Here is an 18257-nt window from a genome sequence, read left to right on the forward strand (position 1 = left end):
CAAAACATCTGCTTACATTTGTAGGATTGCTCACTCATATGTATATTTGCATGATGTTAGCTCAGTTACAGTGTAAAATAAAAATTTTGATAGAATATATTCACACTGTCCTTGCAAGTTTATCTTATACAACTTTAAGGTAAAAACTAATGGCTGACAAATTGGTCACCAGAAAGAAATCGAAGCTATTCACAATAAATCACAATGGAGAAAATAAATCCTTATAGATGTATTTTGTACTTAGACCAGTGCAAGAAATACTGGTACATGTACATGAACGACCTTTCTGTGGGGAACATTTCTTCTGGTTTAAAAATAACATGAAACAAAGTGTCTAATTCCTAGCTTTTATTTTCTTCTTTGGTTTTCTGTTGTGAGAGATTTTTTCCTTCCTTTTCTTCAGAGATTTTTTGTCATACTGTTTTGGATGAGTCTTTTGAAATCTTGTTTTCTTTGAGGGATTCATTCGTGAATCTATTGCACCTTGTCTGCAAATAAAGCATTTAAAAGTTGTTTCAGTGACTCGAAAAAAAGATACTGGATATTTACAATGACTACTTATTTTTTTTCTCTCCTTATTTTGATACTGTATACCAAGAAATATTCACCCCTGTTTTATTTTTGCCCCTTTTGCCCTTGTTGTCAATGGGCGAATTTAGACTGGACGAATTCCAATGTCTCATAATATCTCCCTTTAAACACAACTGTGTCTGGGTGAATTCAAAGCGGGGCAAAACTGTTTGCAAATGTAGCAGGGAAAAAATTACAGGGGGCAAAAAAAACCTCTGTATACAGTATTATCAACTTCATCTCTGCCCAATTAGCTTGCTAAATAGATGTACAAAGAGCACAAAAAATATACCCAAGCATTGTCTTATCACATGTTTGACCTGTTATTCATAAATACCAGGTTTTCCAATGTTGAATGTTTGTTTTGTCAGTTCAAATATATGTGTACTTGTAAGTTATAAAAAAATAAATGTTTCTGGATTGGGGTTCTTTGGTGACATTTTCTACATAAAAATATTGACCAACTCAAACACTTAAAGACAGTTCAATTCTTGATTCTTCAATTACAGAAAGAGTTTCCAGTTATATTCAATCTTTGATCAAAACATTTACTCTATTTATCTTTGTATAAAATCTTAACAGATACCTTTTCTTGAGTTTCTTTAATGATTTTTTCAGATGCTCATCACTTGGGTTTTCCTTATTGTTTTCATCACTCTCTTCATCATCATCAATCTGAAAACAAACTCATATATAAAGACAGACAAGACAAAACCAAATTCATTTTTTTGGGTTATAATTGGGCCACACCAATATAATTTCTTGTTCGTCGGACCCCGTGCCCTCATATTAAAATAAAACTATACAATTAATATCATTATTAATTTCCCGCATCCAGGAAATTCTGCGCTGTTTTCTGTTCTATTTCCACTCTATTTTTCGCATTTTAAATAGTTTTGATGTATAAATCATAAACAAGTAAAAAAAAATCTAACCGTCCGCACTAATTTATTTAGGTACCACCTAAAAATTTTGGCTACAAGAAATAATAATTTTAATCTTCTATCGCTCGCCCGCTCGTACCTTTTTTCAATGGATGTTCGATGAACAAGAAATTATATTGTTGTGGCCTTGATTATTAAAAACTGATTTTTGCTTATTTCTTCCGGTAATGTAGTTTGACATGTGACTAATTTTGCAACTTCACTGAAATACCAGTAAATTCAACTATTTATAATACTGAAGTTTGATTACATCAGATATAATTATGCCTTAAATGTACATTTATTAGGGATATTAAACATGAATATAATGGAAATATAAGAGTTATGGCTTTATTTGCCCCTTTAACTAACCTGACTAATTACTGCCTTTTAGAGGAAGGTGGTTCTATTTACCTTATTAACACCTAGCCGTAACCCCCCATGACCGGCCAGATCTATCTCGGAAATATCGGACACAGTGACCGTGTGTGAGGGGAGGTCCATCACAGAGGTCTCAACCTCATCAATGTCGTCCAAAGCTGCCACCTTCTTCTTCCTCCCAGTGAATCTCTGACTTTTCAACAGCAAGTCTTTTCTCTGTAAACAGACATGGAATAACTGCACATACTTTAAAAATATCTCAAGTGTATGATAAAATGATTCTGAGCAAGTGCAATATTTAGCACACTGTCTGAACCCACAAGTTTGTGTCTGACAGTGCAGGGATCGAATTATTTTCTTTTTATTTCTATCTCAAAGCTAATTTGATAGGTATAAAGTAGTGTTGTCGAATCTGCTGAAAATCATGATTGAATTTCATTAATCAACAGAATTGGTTGACTCTTACCAACTGATGATCGCCCAATAATCAAATCAGTAACAAATTGTATTAATTTAAAATTCATCAAAATGGGGCACTAAATGTTATGTTACGGTTTCAATTAAAATATAGGCCTATAAGCTATTTGCAATTACTTTTTAAAGCTTTTAAGATATATGCTGTATTGTTATCAATTAAAATGTTACATATCTTTTGAGATTAAAAAAAACCCAGTCTGCCACAGTTTTCATTTTATTCAATACAGAATAATAAAGAAAACGAAAGGTATACATGTAGTATTAATGTAATAAACCAATTACATGTATATTCAATTATGAAACTTCAAATCGATCATCGTGACAACACTATACTGTAGATTCCTAATTAAACACGCGGAATTAATTTCTGTGTAAAATCACGAGAGGCAATCCTTGCGAATTTTAGAATCTCGCTTTTATTTTGCAGATAGTTTTGAGCTGTAGGAAATTATAACAAAAATATGGTAATCACGATTTTATATTCTGGCGATTTGATACAAAACAGCGGAATAGTGGAATTAAGTACCGGTACTCACATAAAATAAGGGATTTACAGTAGTATAAAGATGCATGAAATCCAACTTTCCAAAATTATCATAGATCACTACCCCGCCAATCTTTGGGTACGGGAGGATCCCATATGGTTTTATCAAGAGCCTTTGCAGTTTTATCATTTGAAATTGAAATTCTGTTTCCATCATGTATTTTTAATCAGGAGTCACAATTGTGTGATAGTTACTCTTTTTAATTAACAGTTATTTCAGAATGGCCTTATAAAGGACATTTTAAACAGTGGCAATGAGGTTTGATTTTTTAGGCAAGTATGAGTAAAAACAGAGATTGATCCTTTGTTATAATGGACTCTTAATGTGACCGTACCAATCAAATTCAATGAGTACCTGCTGTTTGAGGGCTTTTCTGTCTTCTTTCAGCTTTTTTTCTCTTTCGTCTTTGGCATGTTGTTGTCGCTGTTTCTTTCTTTTTCGGAATCCGGTTAAGTATTCACTATGTAAGAGTATAAAAATGAATTAATAAAGTTATCGTAATTAATACATCTAAAAATTATACATAAAAAAAAGTTAGATCCACCATTTCTTTTAATTCATACCCAAAGGACAGTTCTTGATCATGAGTTGGTCAGTGGATATTTGTGATCTTGGTTTTTATTGGTTGTTTGTGTCAGGCTGAATTTGGTTGGTTTGTATATTTTGCCTAATGTGTTTTACCGCCAAGTTTGACAATCTTTGTCTGGACATTGACCAGAGCAGACATTATAATTTATATTGACTAGCAATTGAATTCTGGACCAGAACTTGCTCTTTTTCTGAATCAAAGTCAATGTCACTATCTCACCAAGCATTCAGTGTAACCAGTCTATTTCCATAGAATGGGCTTATATACATTACAAATGTTAGAGTCACTGTGTCAAAATAAATTTAATGATGAAACAAACCATACAGAAATCTTTGTTCTCGATTATAAAACAAAGACTGTAACAACTATTTAAAATTTTCATAAAATTGTACTTATGTTATCTATGCTTAATTTTTAAAATACTCTCTTTTTCTATAGGCCATATGGGGACACCTTTTGCATCTATAGATGACTGACCGCCATTAAAAATAGTCTCATTGATAAATAATGTTCATTCATAATAAAATTAGTGTGACAAAAACTTCCAATCTATTACATTGATATTTATCCGAGCTTTGCTTTTTTCTTCATAGAAAGATATTATTTGCCGGGGACCCTAACTAAACATTTTCGTAAATGATAAATAATTTCAACAAACAACACAGTCCACTCGGCATGCTCAGACACTTGCATACCTGCATACTGTATTATTCAACTACTTGTGCAAGCGCATGTGACTAATCCTCCAACTTACGAAAAAATATTTTACAAAAATATTTAAATCATAATGATACTTACGCTCGATCCTCTTCGTTGAATACAAGAAACTGCTTTGTTTTTCTGTTTTTTCTTCTTCTCCGCTTCGCAACTTCCATTTCGATTTCGAATTTCCTCACTATGGAGTGTTGTTAGCTCGTTCTAGTTTTTGTCGTTTCTTGTATATCATCTCGTTCGTAGTTTAGTCGGGTAATATCTGAAGCGTTTTTATATCAACGGTAATAATTATACAAATCAACAGAGAAATGCAACTGTTTGGGTATTTTAATAAATGTTGATTTTCAACCTATTTTAGTAAACAAAAAATAATATAATATGTAGTTTTGAAATTTCACTTCATACTGTATACTTCTCTGAAAATTTGGCATCACCAAACAATCTTCAATAGTTTTTAGTTGATCTTTTAACCTTTCAAGATGGTTCCTCCTAATTTCCTTATTTCGTGAAAAAAAAGAAAACAAAAACAAAAACAAAAACAAAAGAAAAGAAATTTCTAGACAGTTTAGTTCATTTAATTTTTTTTTTTTTAAAATATATGTAATAAAGATAAGTTTATCTGGCTAATGTCTAATGAATGTGATAATGTTATTGAAATTTTTGCAAGCTACATTTATAGTTGTTTTCAGCTGAGAAAATCCTCTTGTTCAACTGAGACTATTATAGACTCATCTTTTATGTTAATATAAACTATCAATTACATGTAGAAACCTTCTCTCTCTGTTAGTGTGTAGGTGTTGTTAAATTTCTTTAAATAATTATTTATTTTATTTTTTCTTTTCTTTGTTTTTCTTTACATGTGCCTTTGTATGCCCAAAAGGGCCCAGAATTTGGAAATAAAAAACTATCTCTAACTAGAAAACTGACCAGTCAGGAAGGGCCCCGCTATGACAATTAATATAGAGAAGTGAAAAAAACTTTGAATCCATCCTCTTTATATTAACAATGATGAAAAATAAATGCCCGGCATAAGATGTAAAGAACTGCAATATATAGGATCTCATGATTTGTAGTTGGATATGATTTTCATCCAACAATTAAAGTGTTAAACTGAGGGGTAAAAATATAAGGGTGCAGCTCATGGAATGAGAGTTTAATTTGATTACATTTAAAAAAAAAATTGAAAATTATAAGTAACAACTGTATTTTTAAAATTTCAAGATAATTCCTGAATGTCCAAAAACTCTAAATGGTAACCTTGTATCTGCATAAAACAGGGATAACCTCATGTCTTATAAAAAAAAAACCTAAATAAAATGTGCATTTAAAAAAGATTTGAACAGGTGTTTTATAAAATGCAAGCCTTCAGTGAATGCAAATACATTGTATCACCCAGGGTTGACCTCAACTTCAAAACAAACATCAGTTGCATACAAAGGTGTTCATTAATCTTCATATGACAGATAGAGATAAGCATCTAAATTTTCTGCAGCAGGCAAGATACAATTAATCCCAGGGGGTTAATTGTTCAGCTCTCTCATCCTTTTCTTCTAAATTTACAATAAGATTTTTTTTTCAGAAATGACAGAATGTGGTTATTATCTGATTACCTGTTAAAATAACAGCATTAAGGCAGAAAAAAATAAAATAAATAATTAAAAAATAAAATAGTGAAAAAGGATATCTTAATATATATCTTGATTTTAGAATTCAATAAAATTATCATAAATCATTGTGTACGGCATTTTAACCAAAATAAAGTATGAATATTATATTTTAAATCCATATTTCAAAGAATGTACACATTACTACACATCATTCAAAATTGACCTTAACTTCAAAACAAAGTTCCTTTGCAGACACAGGCAGTGCAGTAATTAATCTCAATGTGACAGATAAAGCTTAGGATTTTCTTCCTGTGGAAGGTTAATTAATCCCAAAGGACAAATATTGCACGGCCTTCCAAGTATACAATGGTAAAATTCTCAGAAGTTATCTCTCTTTGCCCATTCATTCTTATGCATAGTTAAGGAATCTACCCCACCACCCCAGCTCCAAACCAAAAGACATAGAGAACCACACTTAGCATCAAAATATGTATTTCTGTCTACTGAACTACCATACCAAATTTGAACTTGATTGGGCTACCATAAAAAAAGTTATTAGAAAAAAACAGAAAATTTGTGGACGGAAGAGTGACAGACGGACGGACAGAGTGATTACTATAGGGCACCCGCATATCCTTGCGGGGCGCTAATTATCTCTTTTCAATACTGTCTGGAAGAGGTTTACATTGCAACTCAAATTTTATATGGAGATTCATGTATTATCAGCAAGAAGTTGTTTCAAACTGCGATCATTTTATTTGTTGAACCTAATATGCGTTAATTAAACATTTACTGTTTTGTCTTCACCAATATATTCAAACAACTGCTATTTTAGGATTTTTCATAGCCGACTTCTCTGTCCTGGTGAGAACAATTAACTCGAATTTTGAATACATGTATGTGTATATTGATCACTTCCAAGTGTATGTAATTTTAACCAAAAAACCATTAATCTCTCACTATGACTACTGGCTATAATTTTGAAAATTATAAAGAGCTTTACAACACATGCAGTATGTCTTTCTGTGGTACTGAACCATTTTATTACAAAACAATGGCTGTTAAGAGCATATTTTGTTATAATGTAGTTAGACAATATTGTCTTGCCCATTTTTCTTATAAATAGGCTGGGATCATCTTCTACAACAAACAAATTGCACATACGTATTGTTTTACATTTTATTTTATTTTTCCTGGTAATAAGAAAAATTATATACAGATGCATGATAAACTGTATTATTTTGTGACTTCGTTGTAATACTTATTTACTGTACATCAGCAAGTTGAACAAATAAAAGTTTTCAGATCACGTGTCATTTCCAGTGTTCCAAAATATGAAAAAAATCCAGATTAAAAATGATTCCTTTTATCCCTAAAACCATACAGTAAATAAAATTACTAATTAATGAGCATTACACATTTCCACTTACTCACACAGTTAAATCTATTTTTGTTAATTAACAATCTATTGCTTATTGGAATTTCTGCTGTTTCAGTCTTCATGTAATCAATTAAACTAATACATGGACCAGTATTTTACTAAAACGTGCGGTCAAAAATGGGGAAAAAAACTACCTGTATTTGTGTAACATTCAAAACCAAACTTTCATTAAATGGAATCTTAGATCTTCAAAGAGAGTAAAAAAAATAGAATGTCTTTTACAATATAGGCACCATGACACTCTATTCTGTTGGCAATGATTTGGCAGTGTTCAAGACTTATAGCTGCTAAAAATACATAATACTGGAAATACCTATTACTCTGTCATTAAGTGAACTTAGTATATTACAGAAGAGTTTCTTATGACAAAACCTTCAAAAGAAAGCAAAGTCCATCCATATCTTATAAACTCAGTGGATAGAGGTATCAAACAATATTAGGTGAACTAGAAATTTAGAAGTTATCAAATGGCATGGCATAACAATTCAATTATTTATTTTCTGATTTCCTTTCATGTTAGTATCAAATTTGTGGGTAAACTGAATTTCAGGATATAAAAAAATAATTTTCTTCATTAGCTAAAAACCCATTTGATACTACGGTAATGAAATAAACCAATCATAGAAAAGACCTGCCTGGCCTCAAAAGAAGAAAATACACATTCAGATATTACAGTTACATAAATTTCACCTCAGACTGAAAAAATATAACTTAAATAATTTTCCCTTTTACTTTGAATTTAAACTTTGCATACTATCATATATTTGCCTTGCATTCATTTTAATGTAAAGTGCAATGACTTTTTTTTAACATTATGCAATAATATCCCTCTTGATGAAACTTAAATGGTGTATAACATTTAGAAAGTTGCTTTTATTGGATGTAATTTCAAATTAATGTTTTCATATTCTGTTTATATTACTGTTAATAATCTATTATTCTGTTGAAATCTTATATGCAGAAGTGTAAGATAATTTCCAAGATCTCTATTCCATATATAAACCCAAGTTTCTTTGGTTCTTGAAGACCTATGTGAAGAGTTTTCTCCTCTTGCTTGAGTAAGTCACCTGGATTTCATCATGCCTCATATACAGTAGATAAAATGTCCTCTCAAAGATACAGGTAAGTAAACATATAGATGTACAGTATATAAAACTTTATATATCTAATAAATTAAACAAGGATGATTTTTGTTTTAAAAAATGATGATTATAACAGTTGTAATAAAATATGGTTCTTGCCATTTCTGAACAAAATGAGTAAAATGACGACTTGAATCTTTGGTATATAGAAATACATCTATGAATTTCTGGAGTCCTTTTCCTTGAAAAATAAGGAAGCTCTACATGATTTTCTGTGATGGCACGTGACAAAATATGATCATGGTAATAGCACTATCAATGTATGTAGGAAGTACCATCCTCGGCAGAAGTCTCTCCTCTGAACACAGCGACACATATCACCACACACAAGGTTGTATGATTTCAGATCAGGTAGACACATTATCAGATCCTCGTCTAGTTAATACTGTGACTAATATGCATGCATAGCATGTCCTAGGTTTTGTCAAATTGCACATGAATATGCACAAGAAGATTTCTTGCACTTACATTCTCCCCAACATAAGAGAGGATTATAGGTTTGTTTTTTTGACTATCACAGATGAGCAGGAAGAATTGCACTTCAAAACAGCTGGGGGCCCCATGTCCATTTCTGTTGTTAAACAGAACATGACCCGCCCTCCCTGTCAGGGTTAGCTGACACTGGGATGTTGTAGACCCTGCCTTGGTCCAAGAACAGCTTTTACGTAATGACGACAGAGAGTCTATTCACACTGCAGACACCTGTTCCTCTTCTTCTGCAAAAAAATAACAGGAAAAAAATCAGCGCAATATAACAGTAAGATTTTACTTCAAACACACTTACATAGTCCAAAATCTGAAAACATTTATCAGGACAATTGTGGTTACCTGAGTATGTGTATTGAAGATACAAGAATATTGTGTTCTGATTTAAAAACTTTCCATTATATGGGATTTATCTGTAATGATGTAATGTGATTATTTCTGAATATGTATGATATCAAATACTTATATATACAGTTGTAAATATATGGGTATACATCAGAAATTTTGTTTACAAATTATGTGAAATAAGTAAATTTATTCTAAATACAGTGGTCATATGAGATAGGTGTTGATGTTAGAATTGAAACGTAACTCTTCAACTTTGTAGTGAAACTTCAAAACAGTTCATGCTACAATGTGATACGGAACAAAGGGGCACTACTCCAAACAAAACATTGAGAACAACAGAAAACAGTCACATGTTACCAAAAAAAAAAAAAAAAAAAAACCAAGGGGAGGGCAAGCAAATGTTTGTTAACAAATGATTTCAAAGAAAACACTGTGTGACCTCGCTAATATTAATATCGGTTTTCTGGAGATCCTAACTTGATTCCCTTGTTCTGGTTGACAAACATTTAGCAACCTAAGGTTGGGGGGAGATTGAAGGGGAGGAGTGTGGAGACCTACCATCATCAGAGACTCGGTAATAAGGTGCCTGCCCATTGCAGTATCCTACAACCCCTTCATGTGAATGAGATCGTTCCATCTGCCAATAATGCTTCTGGCGAGCTAGTTGGGCCATTTGGGTAGCAGATTGGTAATCAGGCAGGGGTGGCCGACGAACTTTAGTGTACGTTTGATGGATAATATGGCTATAGGCTGTTGAGGAATGCAGAAGGATAAAATAACTTTTGACAGAGCATTCATGATTCCATAACAGAGAATCTCAAGCAAGAAATCTTATAATATTTACAGAATATCAGTTCATGCCTAGAGTAAAGATTACATTTTTCTGGTATTTTATGAGACTTACATGTATCTTCATTATTTCATTCAAAATTATGAGTAACATTATATGCATCTTCATTATAAGGGAAAACAATATAGTAAGACAGAAAAAGAGAATCATTCACTGAAAATATTGATGAAAAGTCCAGAGTTTACACTACTGACCCAACTTTATTTTCAAAACATTTAAAATAATGGTCGGGAGTAACTTTCCTGATGTCTTTATTTGATGAAGATAAAGTTGGGTCTTGGTTCTGTTTTCTAATGTGTTAGAATGTAGAGTAAGCAACTAACAGCCATATATTAATACAAGCATAGATGAAGTGCAGAATTCACTAAGTATTGTGTGGGATGGACATGGAGTTTACATGCGATATTGAAACACTCTCTCTTTATTTAATCTCTTTTTTTTCCATGGAGATTTTTTCCTCTTTTTTGTGCAAGGGGGACTTTTGAATCAATACCACATCCAGGTGAAATGGACATGCGAGTAAATGATTTCTATGAATGATCTGAATGAATTTGATCTCTCTAGTTAGAGCTCTTTAGTACAGTCCAAATAACAGTGGTATTAATCTATACACGACACACTTATCTCACCTGGTGAATTTTGCATGACAACATTATAGGGCGGTAGCGGTGGCCTCGCCCGAGCCTGGGGCAGAGGTGGAGTACTATGTTGATGGAGAAAGGGCGGTGCTGCAAGAGAACATAGACATCAAACACAAGGGCCAGAGATAATAGTCAGGCAGAGTAACGGAGTCAGGCTGAGGAGAGGTAGCAGCGACAGAGCTGTAGCCATGCAGTAGGACAGGGGAGAGTGTAGAGGACTACACGCAAGTAGATCAACAGCTACTATAGTTTCCTCACAGAAAAACGCCCACACATTGCTCACCACACGTAAAATTCTCAGTTCTTCTCTGAGCTCATGTTTTGATCTTACCTTTTATTTTATAATTTTTGGGGGGGGTTCTCCAAATCTGTTTTTTTTTTAAATTTTGAATTTTTAAAATTTAGCTGCATAATGTTATTGACTTTTCCAAAGCTGAAACCATTTATTAACAAAACAAACAGTGAAGGGGATAGAACAGTGATAAACCACCACCAACACACAAGTTATCTACTTCACAACAATATCTAACACGACAGCTAGAGCCTACTCTTCAACAGAAAACATAAATGTGCATGGACACAAGGCAAGGATCTTGATGCTAGAGCCAACAGCAAGTTGTCAATCTGCAGCACACAGCTCGGGAAAACTTTAATTGTTAACTAAAATCATTGAACTCCATGAATGATTTAAGAAATAAATTCCCGTAAACCTGTCCCATCCCAAGTTACAAACACATCTTACACCTCATGCAGCTCTTTACCCATATGATATATTTGTTAAACTTTGTCCCTTATTGATACAAAATCAAGTCAGCCCCAGCATTACTCTACACTAGCATTCTACAGCAAGTATACTGACCGGTCTGGGGGCCCTGGCGCCGGAAGTGGGGTGGGGGGGAGTGACTGGACAGACTGTTACTGGAGCCGGCTGAGGTGGTGCTCTGAGTATCGTAAGCTGTGGAGATCATGCTGTGTCGGCCTGAGTCAGGAGACTCGTGGTGGTTGTTGGACAGCCGCGCGTACTGGGGGTGTGATGAGCCCTGGCTGACTTGTGTTGTGTCTGTTGAACTCGACTCGTTGGAGGTCAAGGATGATTGGGATGTTTGTGAGCCTACATATAATGAAGAAATACTATTATCTTACTGTAATATCGAGAGATAACAATATGCAATATCGCAAGAGTAAAACCATTCATTTCTTAGGAATTTTAATTGGCAGAAAAATCAATTACTTAAAAATCAAGCAAGGATACAGGAATATTATGGATAATTAAATGAAGTATTTCTTTCCAAGATTACTTTAGTTTAATCAAATAAATCATGCAAAGAAAATACAAAGAAAGGGTTTGACAAATAAAAATACTGCATTCATGAAAAACAGCACATACTAAAGGTAACAAAATGAATGAATTTCACTAAACCAGGCAATTTCCACAACCCAATGTTTCCCTTCCAGCTAACTGAGTTAGGTGGACAAGGTGTTATCTTACCAGTACGCTGGGGCCTGCGGTGATTTACAAAATTACTAAGACTGACGAAGGATGAACTCTCAGGTGACAGTTGAACTGGATGGGACCGTAGGGCCGCGGAGTGTCGGGGAGATGTGGGTAGTCGTCGCCCAGAGCTTAGGGACGGACTTGTCACCCCCGACGGAGCAGGGGTGTGGGGGTAATGAGATTTATGAGGTTTGACTGAGGTGGACAATCCCATCAGTTTCTGGATTGCTTGGGGAGATTCAGCACCTGATGGCAAAAGAAATACACCTCAAGATTCATGCAGTAGTGGGGAAAGCGTTAGTGGTGATGTTACAGTAAAAAAGAACGTCACAAGCTACAAGACATGATAGACTGAGACAAGGAAAACTCTGTATAACAAACTCTTACAAAACAAGCTACACAAAAATTCATTCAGTTAATAAAGGTTCACTTTTATATCAAACAATGCATGAATAACAGTGAAGAGATACTGCTGAAAATCTCATATCAAATTAAAGAAGAGAAGATTAAAATAAACAGGCTATAACGAATCATACATTGAATATATAAAATAAATCTGATATGGAATAGTAACACAAGGATCAAACTTCAGAGATAGTGTCGTATGAGGTTACTAGTCCTTACCAAACTTTGGACCTGTAGGTATGGCAGCTGCTTTGTCATCCTTTGGGATGGTGATATTGGGAACACTTGGAGAATGTTCAACTCTCCGTACTGAAATAGTAACCACCGTAACAGTAAAGCACACGGTTAAATATGCATAGAAGTAAATAAAACCTCTCTCTCTCTCCTCTCTCTCTCTCTCTCTCTCTCTCTCTCTCTCCACACACACCTTTAGTGTCCGGTTCACACTGGTAGGACATTTCCCGGAGTTTGTCCTCATCATAGATAACCTTGATGTTGCTGAGGTAGGACTTCACCCTTCGAACCATCTGGGCCTCCTCGTACATCTTCTTGGCGTTGGGGAGAGCAGACCCTCGCCTGTTCTTTACCCTTTTCATGGTGGCCATTCCCATGATCCAAGAACTCTCAATCATACTTTGTGGGCCGAGAAACATGTTATTCACATCCTAGTGGAAATTTTTTTTTAAAAATTCAGTCACTCCATTTAGTTTTATCATTCAATAAAATGAAATACGGTACAATGTTTCCATACATTACATCACACCTATCACATGTAATATATGAAAATATACATAAGATTCAAAGAGAAAACTCACATATTTTGCTGAACACATAGAGCACAGGTGGCGAATTTCTTTCGCTATCATTCTGAACTTTTCAAAGTTTATCAGTCCATCCACTTTTGTGTCGTTTCCATCTTTTAAGAAAGTCAAATCCTTCATTGCCACAGGAAACAATGGAAGCTGCAATTGATATAAAAAAATAACATATAAGTTTTTTCTGCATTACCCACAAACCATCTTTTTCAATGTTCTTTTATTGTATGCATTTGTTTCTAATTTCTGTGTAAATTGCTTACCATTGGTGGTTGTACATGTTCACTACCAACATAACTTCTGTACTTGGACATGTTTTTAGATGGATCAATCAATTCTTTTAAGTCCTGCAAATCAATATCAAAGATAATAAGAATTAAGATTCCTTAGAAACTGTTATGTCACAATCAAATACCAGAGATCATGAAACATAAAGTACATTATATGCATTACTTACATCATATGTCTTCAAATCCTTTTTAGATAATTTTTCCCAAGTGTTGCGCAATCGACTGACGTACACTTTGTCAAGCCCACTTAGTATTGAAAACATGGAGTTAAAATTCTTGCAGTCCTTACAATGCTCTGAAAAACAAAATAAAGTCACAATAAATCTATTTGCCAAACATATAAGTCAATCTTCCAAAAAAAGTAAGACTGTTAAACTTTCATTAATATTAAACAAATGGATCTCAGGTTACTTACTTGCAATCTTGATAAACTGTTTGATGATTCTCATTCTCTTGACAACGTTGGGTTCTGAACAGACTTCTGTTATAACCCAATACATTTCTTTATTAACAAGCTGAAAAATAAAATAAAACATTTTTTAGAAATTGGTTTGCACTGTTTCACTGCCTTTAAGGAGACATAAACTCCTCTGATACAGGGCAAAGTTAATTCAGGTTTTACTGACCTCCACAAACTTTTCCAGGTTTGGTATGCCATATTTGGACTTGATGTTGAACAGTTTGTCAATGTATTCGGTGGGCTGAATGCTGGCGAACACCTTAAAGTCGTCCAGCGTGAGCTGCGAGGCCACCTCTGTGGTGCGGAGCTGAAGGATGGTGATCTGAGCCTCCTTAATGAGATCCCCGCGTAACTCGTCGGGGACCAAGGTCTCCGTGTTCATATTGTTCTTGAGGTAATACCTGAGTACACATGGAACAGTACGCCTGGGTGAGTGGTCAAAAAACAAACAAGATCATTAAACCCCTGGACCACCAAGACCTGGCTCACATGTTGTCAAAATGTCGGGTTAGTAAGAAGTGGTTAGTGTTTATTGAAACAGCAGCGCAACAAGCACTTGCTGACCAAACAAAACCCAAAGTCACTAGGTGTCATCCACAGTAGAAAGTGCTCAAGAAAACTCTGTAAATTCACTGTAATGCTTTGATATTGATCTTTTCTCATTATTAACTTTATTTATTTTCTTGTTCCATGTAAACAAAAGCTTTATCTATTGGTTTGGTCAGCAAATTCATTTGTAAATACAATATATCGCAGCAACTAAGAACTCATAAGTATATTGTAATCAAAATATGTGATAAGTATTTTTTAAACAAAATACATGTGTTATTTTAAATTTGATATGCTGAACTAAATAAAACAAAATCTTGCTAAGCAGCAGCCACAACATCAACAACAAAATCTCAGTATCTATGACAACAGCAACATAGGTTGAAGGGATTTTGACAAACAGGATATTAACACTCGGTAAAATAAATCCCACACTATAAACAATATCATAACGATTACCGTAATAAAATTCCATTCAAATCAAAAGGATAATAATTTCCGACAGTTTTTAACAGAAAATTGTAAATTTCAATATTTTTTTTTAATGAAAAAAGACCAGTAATTTTCATGCAAATTAGTAGTAATATTTTCACATTTGTTGAACACAGAAATCAATACAATACATCACAGAGAATATACAAGTGTATACAAGAGCATATATAGTTAGAGATGTTTTGTGTGACATTAGCAAGCAAAGCAAAGCAAAGCAAACAGTGTTAGCTGGATATGATGAAGCCAATGCATTAAGTTAGCCAGGCCCAAAATGATATAACCACTTCTGAGAAACCCCATTCACTCATTTCCTGTCCCTTCCACTAGCACTTAGTCATGGTATTAGACTATTAGTACATGTACTGTCCTACATGCCATAAACCAGTGTGTGAGAGTTTAACAATCCATTTCTCGTAGACTTTAAAATTCTACCATTAGATAAGTATCTGAGTTTGTTATAAATATGTTTTGTAGGTTAAATATATATGACCTAATCGTCATTCAAATAATTAGTCTTTAGTAAATCTAACGATAAAAAGCATATTGTGTGAATTAAAAGATTAATATATATGTATGGTAAATCATCCAAATATATCACTGGCTTTCAAAATACAACAGCTCATGTGTTTGTGTTGTGGGTAATGTTGATAAGAGTTTTCTGACAAACTGTCAGAGTGTCAAAACAGTGTTTCCCGTCTACAGTTCTAATAACACCAAATTTTGACAACATTTGAAATGAGGAGGTGCTCAGGCAAACCAGGGGTTTACTGGATACAGTCACTTACAAAAGTCAGGTAGAGAGACCACATATCATATACATTACAATAGTAATACAGGACTATAATACAGAAAAATACAGAAATAACTTTATCTTGCTTATATTTTTAAAACATCGAAGAACTTACATTATATATATGGTATGCATCAGTCATGGTTTTGATTTAACCATTAGAAAAAAGCAGAATAAATAATAAAATAAATACTGATAAATGGGAAAATATTTATAAAAACAAATAATATTTCTTTGAAAAAAAAAATTGTCTTGACCATGCAATACTAGTCTACAGGAGCTGTCAAAAATGAAGACTCTTGTCTATTGGAAATAAGGGGGGCCCGACTGCATGCTGATATATAAATATATATAGTCAGAAATAAGAGGGAGCCAGAAGATGAAAGAGTCTAGCTAGAGAAGGTTAAATACTGGCTAATTCTATATAGTAAATCTAATAGCTAATATCTTATCTATAAATTAATCATTATACTTTAAACATTTTCAATTCCCAATCTAGCATAACATTAATATAACCCTTTCCAAATTAATTGTAAAATGATTGCTTTACTTTTGCTACATGTATGAATATTTGATATACTTATTATAATGTAAAGTAACATGCTGTTCCGAAAAAAATACCCATTTAATTTTTAGAATATTTCCCAGTTAAATATCTTTTATAAAGCAGGGAAAACAATTAGTTGTCTTTGTTAATTCTCTTCTCTCTCTCTCTCTTTTTTTTTTTTAAAAAGCAATCCAAATAAAAGGGAAAAAACTGTGGTCATAGAAACTGATTACCAAATAATGAGGTAGACTACACTGCTCTTTCTACACAGAAAGCTACGTATACTATGGGGGTTAGTAACAGCGCCTTTTTACCTTCCATTTAAGCTCGCTCGGTCTGGGAGATTGGTCATGGAGTCTGGCAGGCGTTTTTGTTTGACTAGATTCTCGTTTTCCACTGTGACTTCACACAATGAGAAATTGCTGCATTGATACAGAATAGTCATTTATATATGCATGTGATATTTTTAAATGAAGTCGATTGCAGCATTAATTAATACAATTATGGAAAATAACTGCAGTCTATAGATTGTGAGATAATCCCACTACCTGCTAGGCTCTGTGATTCCAAACTCCTGCAGTGCTTGTAACACAACCTCTCTAGCATTGGTTTCCTGCAATACATATTCCATATTAAATCATTTGTTTATAGGATGTACTAACTAAATAACAACAATAAAATAAAGGAAAGCAATCTAAATAACAATTTAACAATAGTTATTTCAGATTTTCTGTAGGTACCTTGCTGATGAGCAGGTATTTAAATGTCTGGTCCGCTTTGTACACTTTGACAACCAAGTCTGGGTATTCCTTTATGCTCTCCTCCACTGTCAGAGCAGAAAGGTCTGGGTTGCTAGCACTAAGGTGCTGGGACTGAACACCTAGTGTGGTCAGAGAACTGGCCGAGGGCAGCCGAGATCTCGAGGAGGGGCCCTTGTACAGGCTCTCATCCGACCGATTCAGGCTCTCACTGAAAAACAACTTTCTTATTAGTAAACTTTTCTTTAAATTACATATACCTGGTACATCTATACAATAAAAAAAATTTAAATTTAAATAATTCATTTCAAATAGTTCCAATGTTGGCAAATATGTGATGATAAGACAATTTACCTATTCCCTAAATTACTTGTGGAGGGCATTTTTGAGAGAATTTTTCCTCCAATATAATTGAACACATTATGTTTGCCAAGTGTATAGAATTTTTTCTTGTCTCTTTTCTCCTTCTTTTCACATTTTGGGGTTTTTGACTCGAGGTCTCCAGTGGAGGACCTTTTGTTCAGGGTAGGTGTGTCCTCCTTACTCATCCGTTTGTCTGGTACTTCTAGCAGTTCCTTGAAGTCTGAAACCCAAATTGTACAACATTACAACAACTATAACATTCAAAGAACAAATATTTCAGAAAAATTCCTACAAGCTGGAAATGGTACTTTAAGCTTCAGAGTATGTTTAATGACCAATCACAAATCTAAAACCAGTATCTGAAATAAGCTAGTACAACCAAAACTTTAGTCTTACCCAATAAGTTGCATTTGACATTAAGAGATAGATGAGTTGTTCCCCTTAGCAGTTCCAGTGCCCGATTGTGTGAGACATTACTCAGACTGGCTCCATTTACCTCCAAAATCTGCAGCAGACAAAAAACAATATGTATACATCTGGTTATTACCATCACAATTATTAATATTAATAAAAGAAATA

At 33.8% G+C, this 18257-nt stretch overlaps 2 protein-coding genes across 19 annotated transcripts in view; both read right to left on the bottom strand.

The window, feature by feature from the left end:
- Positions 1-333: 333 nt before the first annotated feature.
- On the bottom strand, positions 334-4434 carry LOC105321284 (nucleolar protein 12). The gene is made up of 5 exons (XM_011419547.4): positions 4284-4434; positions 3251-3356; positions 1908-2090; positions 1157-1245; positions 334-488 (listed from the first exon to the last, which is right to left on the bottom strand). The coding sequence occupies exons 1-5, from the start codon at positions 4358-4360 to the stop codon at positions 335-337; spliced, it is 609 nt and encodes a 202-aa protein (XP_011417849.3). The 5' UTR covers positions 4361-4434; the 3' UTR covers position 334.
- A 2537-nt stretch (positions 4435-6971) lies between these two features.
- Positions 6972-18257, bottom strand: part of LOC105329799 (rap guanine nucleotide exchange factor 2) — a 41712-nt gene continuing 30426 nt past the window's right edge. For 12 of the 18 annotated variants that reach the window (XM_011431226.4, XM_011431225.4, XM_011431235.4 and 9 more), the window contains 17 exons: positions 18075-18183; positions 17670-17898; positions 17298-17526; positions 17106-17170; positions 16872-16979; positions 14346-14604; positions 14135-14234; positions 13887-14014; positions 13693-13776; positions 13430-13576; positions 13042-13279; positions 12834-12923; positions 12204-12455; positions 11574-11825; positions 10703-10801; positions 9782-9973; positions 6972-9105 (listed from right to left, as the gene is read on the bottom strand). In XM_011431226.4, the coding sequence (XP_011429528.4) occupies positions 9077-9105; positions 9782-9973; positions 10703-10801; positions 11574-11825; positions 12204-12455; positions 12834-12923; positions 13042-13279; positions 13430-13576; positions 13693-13776; positions 13887-14014; positions 14135-14234; positions 14346-14604; positions 16872-16979; positions 17106-17170; positions 17298-17526; positions 17670-17898; positions 18075-18183 (2610 nt within the window). In that variant the 3' untranslated portion in view covers positions 6972-9076. The remainder of the gene's footprint in view (positions 9106-9781; positions 9974-10702; positions 10802-11573; positions 11826-12203; positions 12456-12833; positions 12924-13041; positions 13280-13429; positions 13577-13692; positions 13777-13886; positions 14015-14134; positions 14235-14345; positions 14605-16871; positions 16980-17105; positions 17171-17297; positions 17527-17669; positions 17899-18074; positions 18184-18257) is intronic. The other 6 variants (XM_011431239.4, XM_011431219.4, XM_020067902.3 and 3 more) reach the window with 5 other exon arrangements.

Source organism: Magallana gigas, chromosome 7 (assembly GCF_963853765.1).
Source record: "Magallana gigas chromosome 7, xbMagGiga1.1, whole genome shotgun sequence".
NCBI lineage: Eukaryota > Metazoa > Mollusca > Bivalvia > Ostreida > Ostreidae > Magallana > Magallana gigas.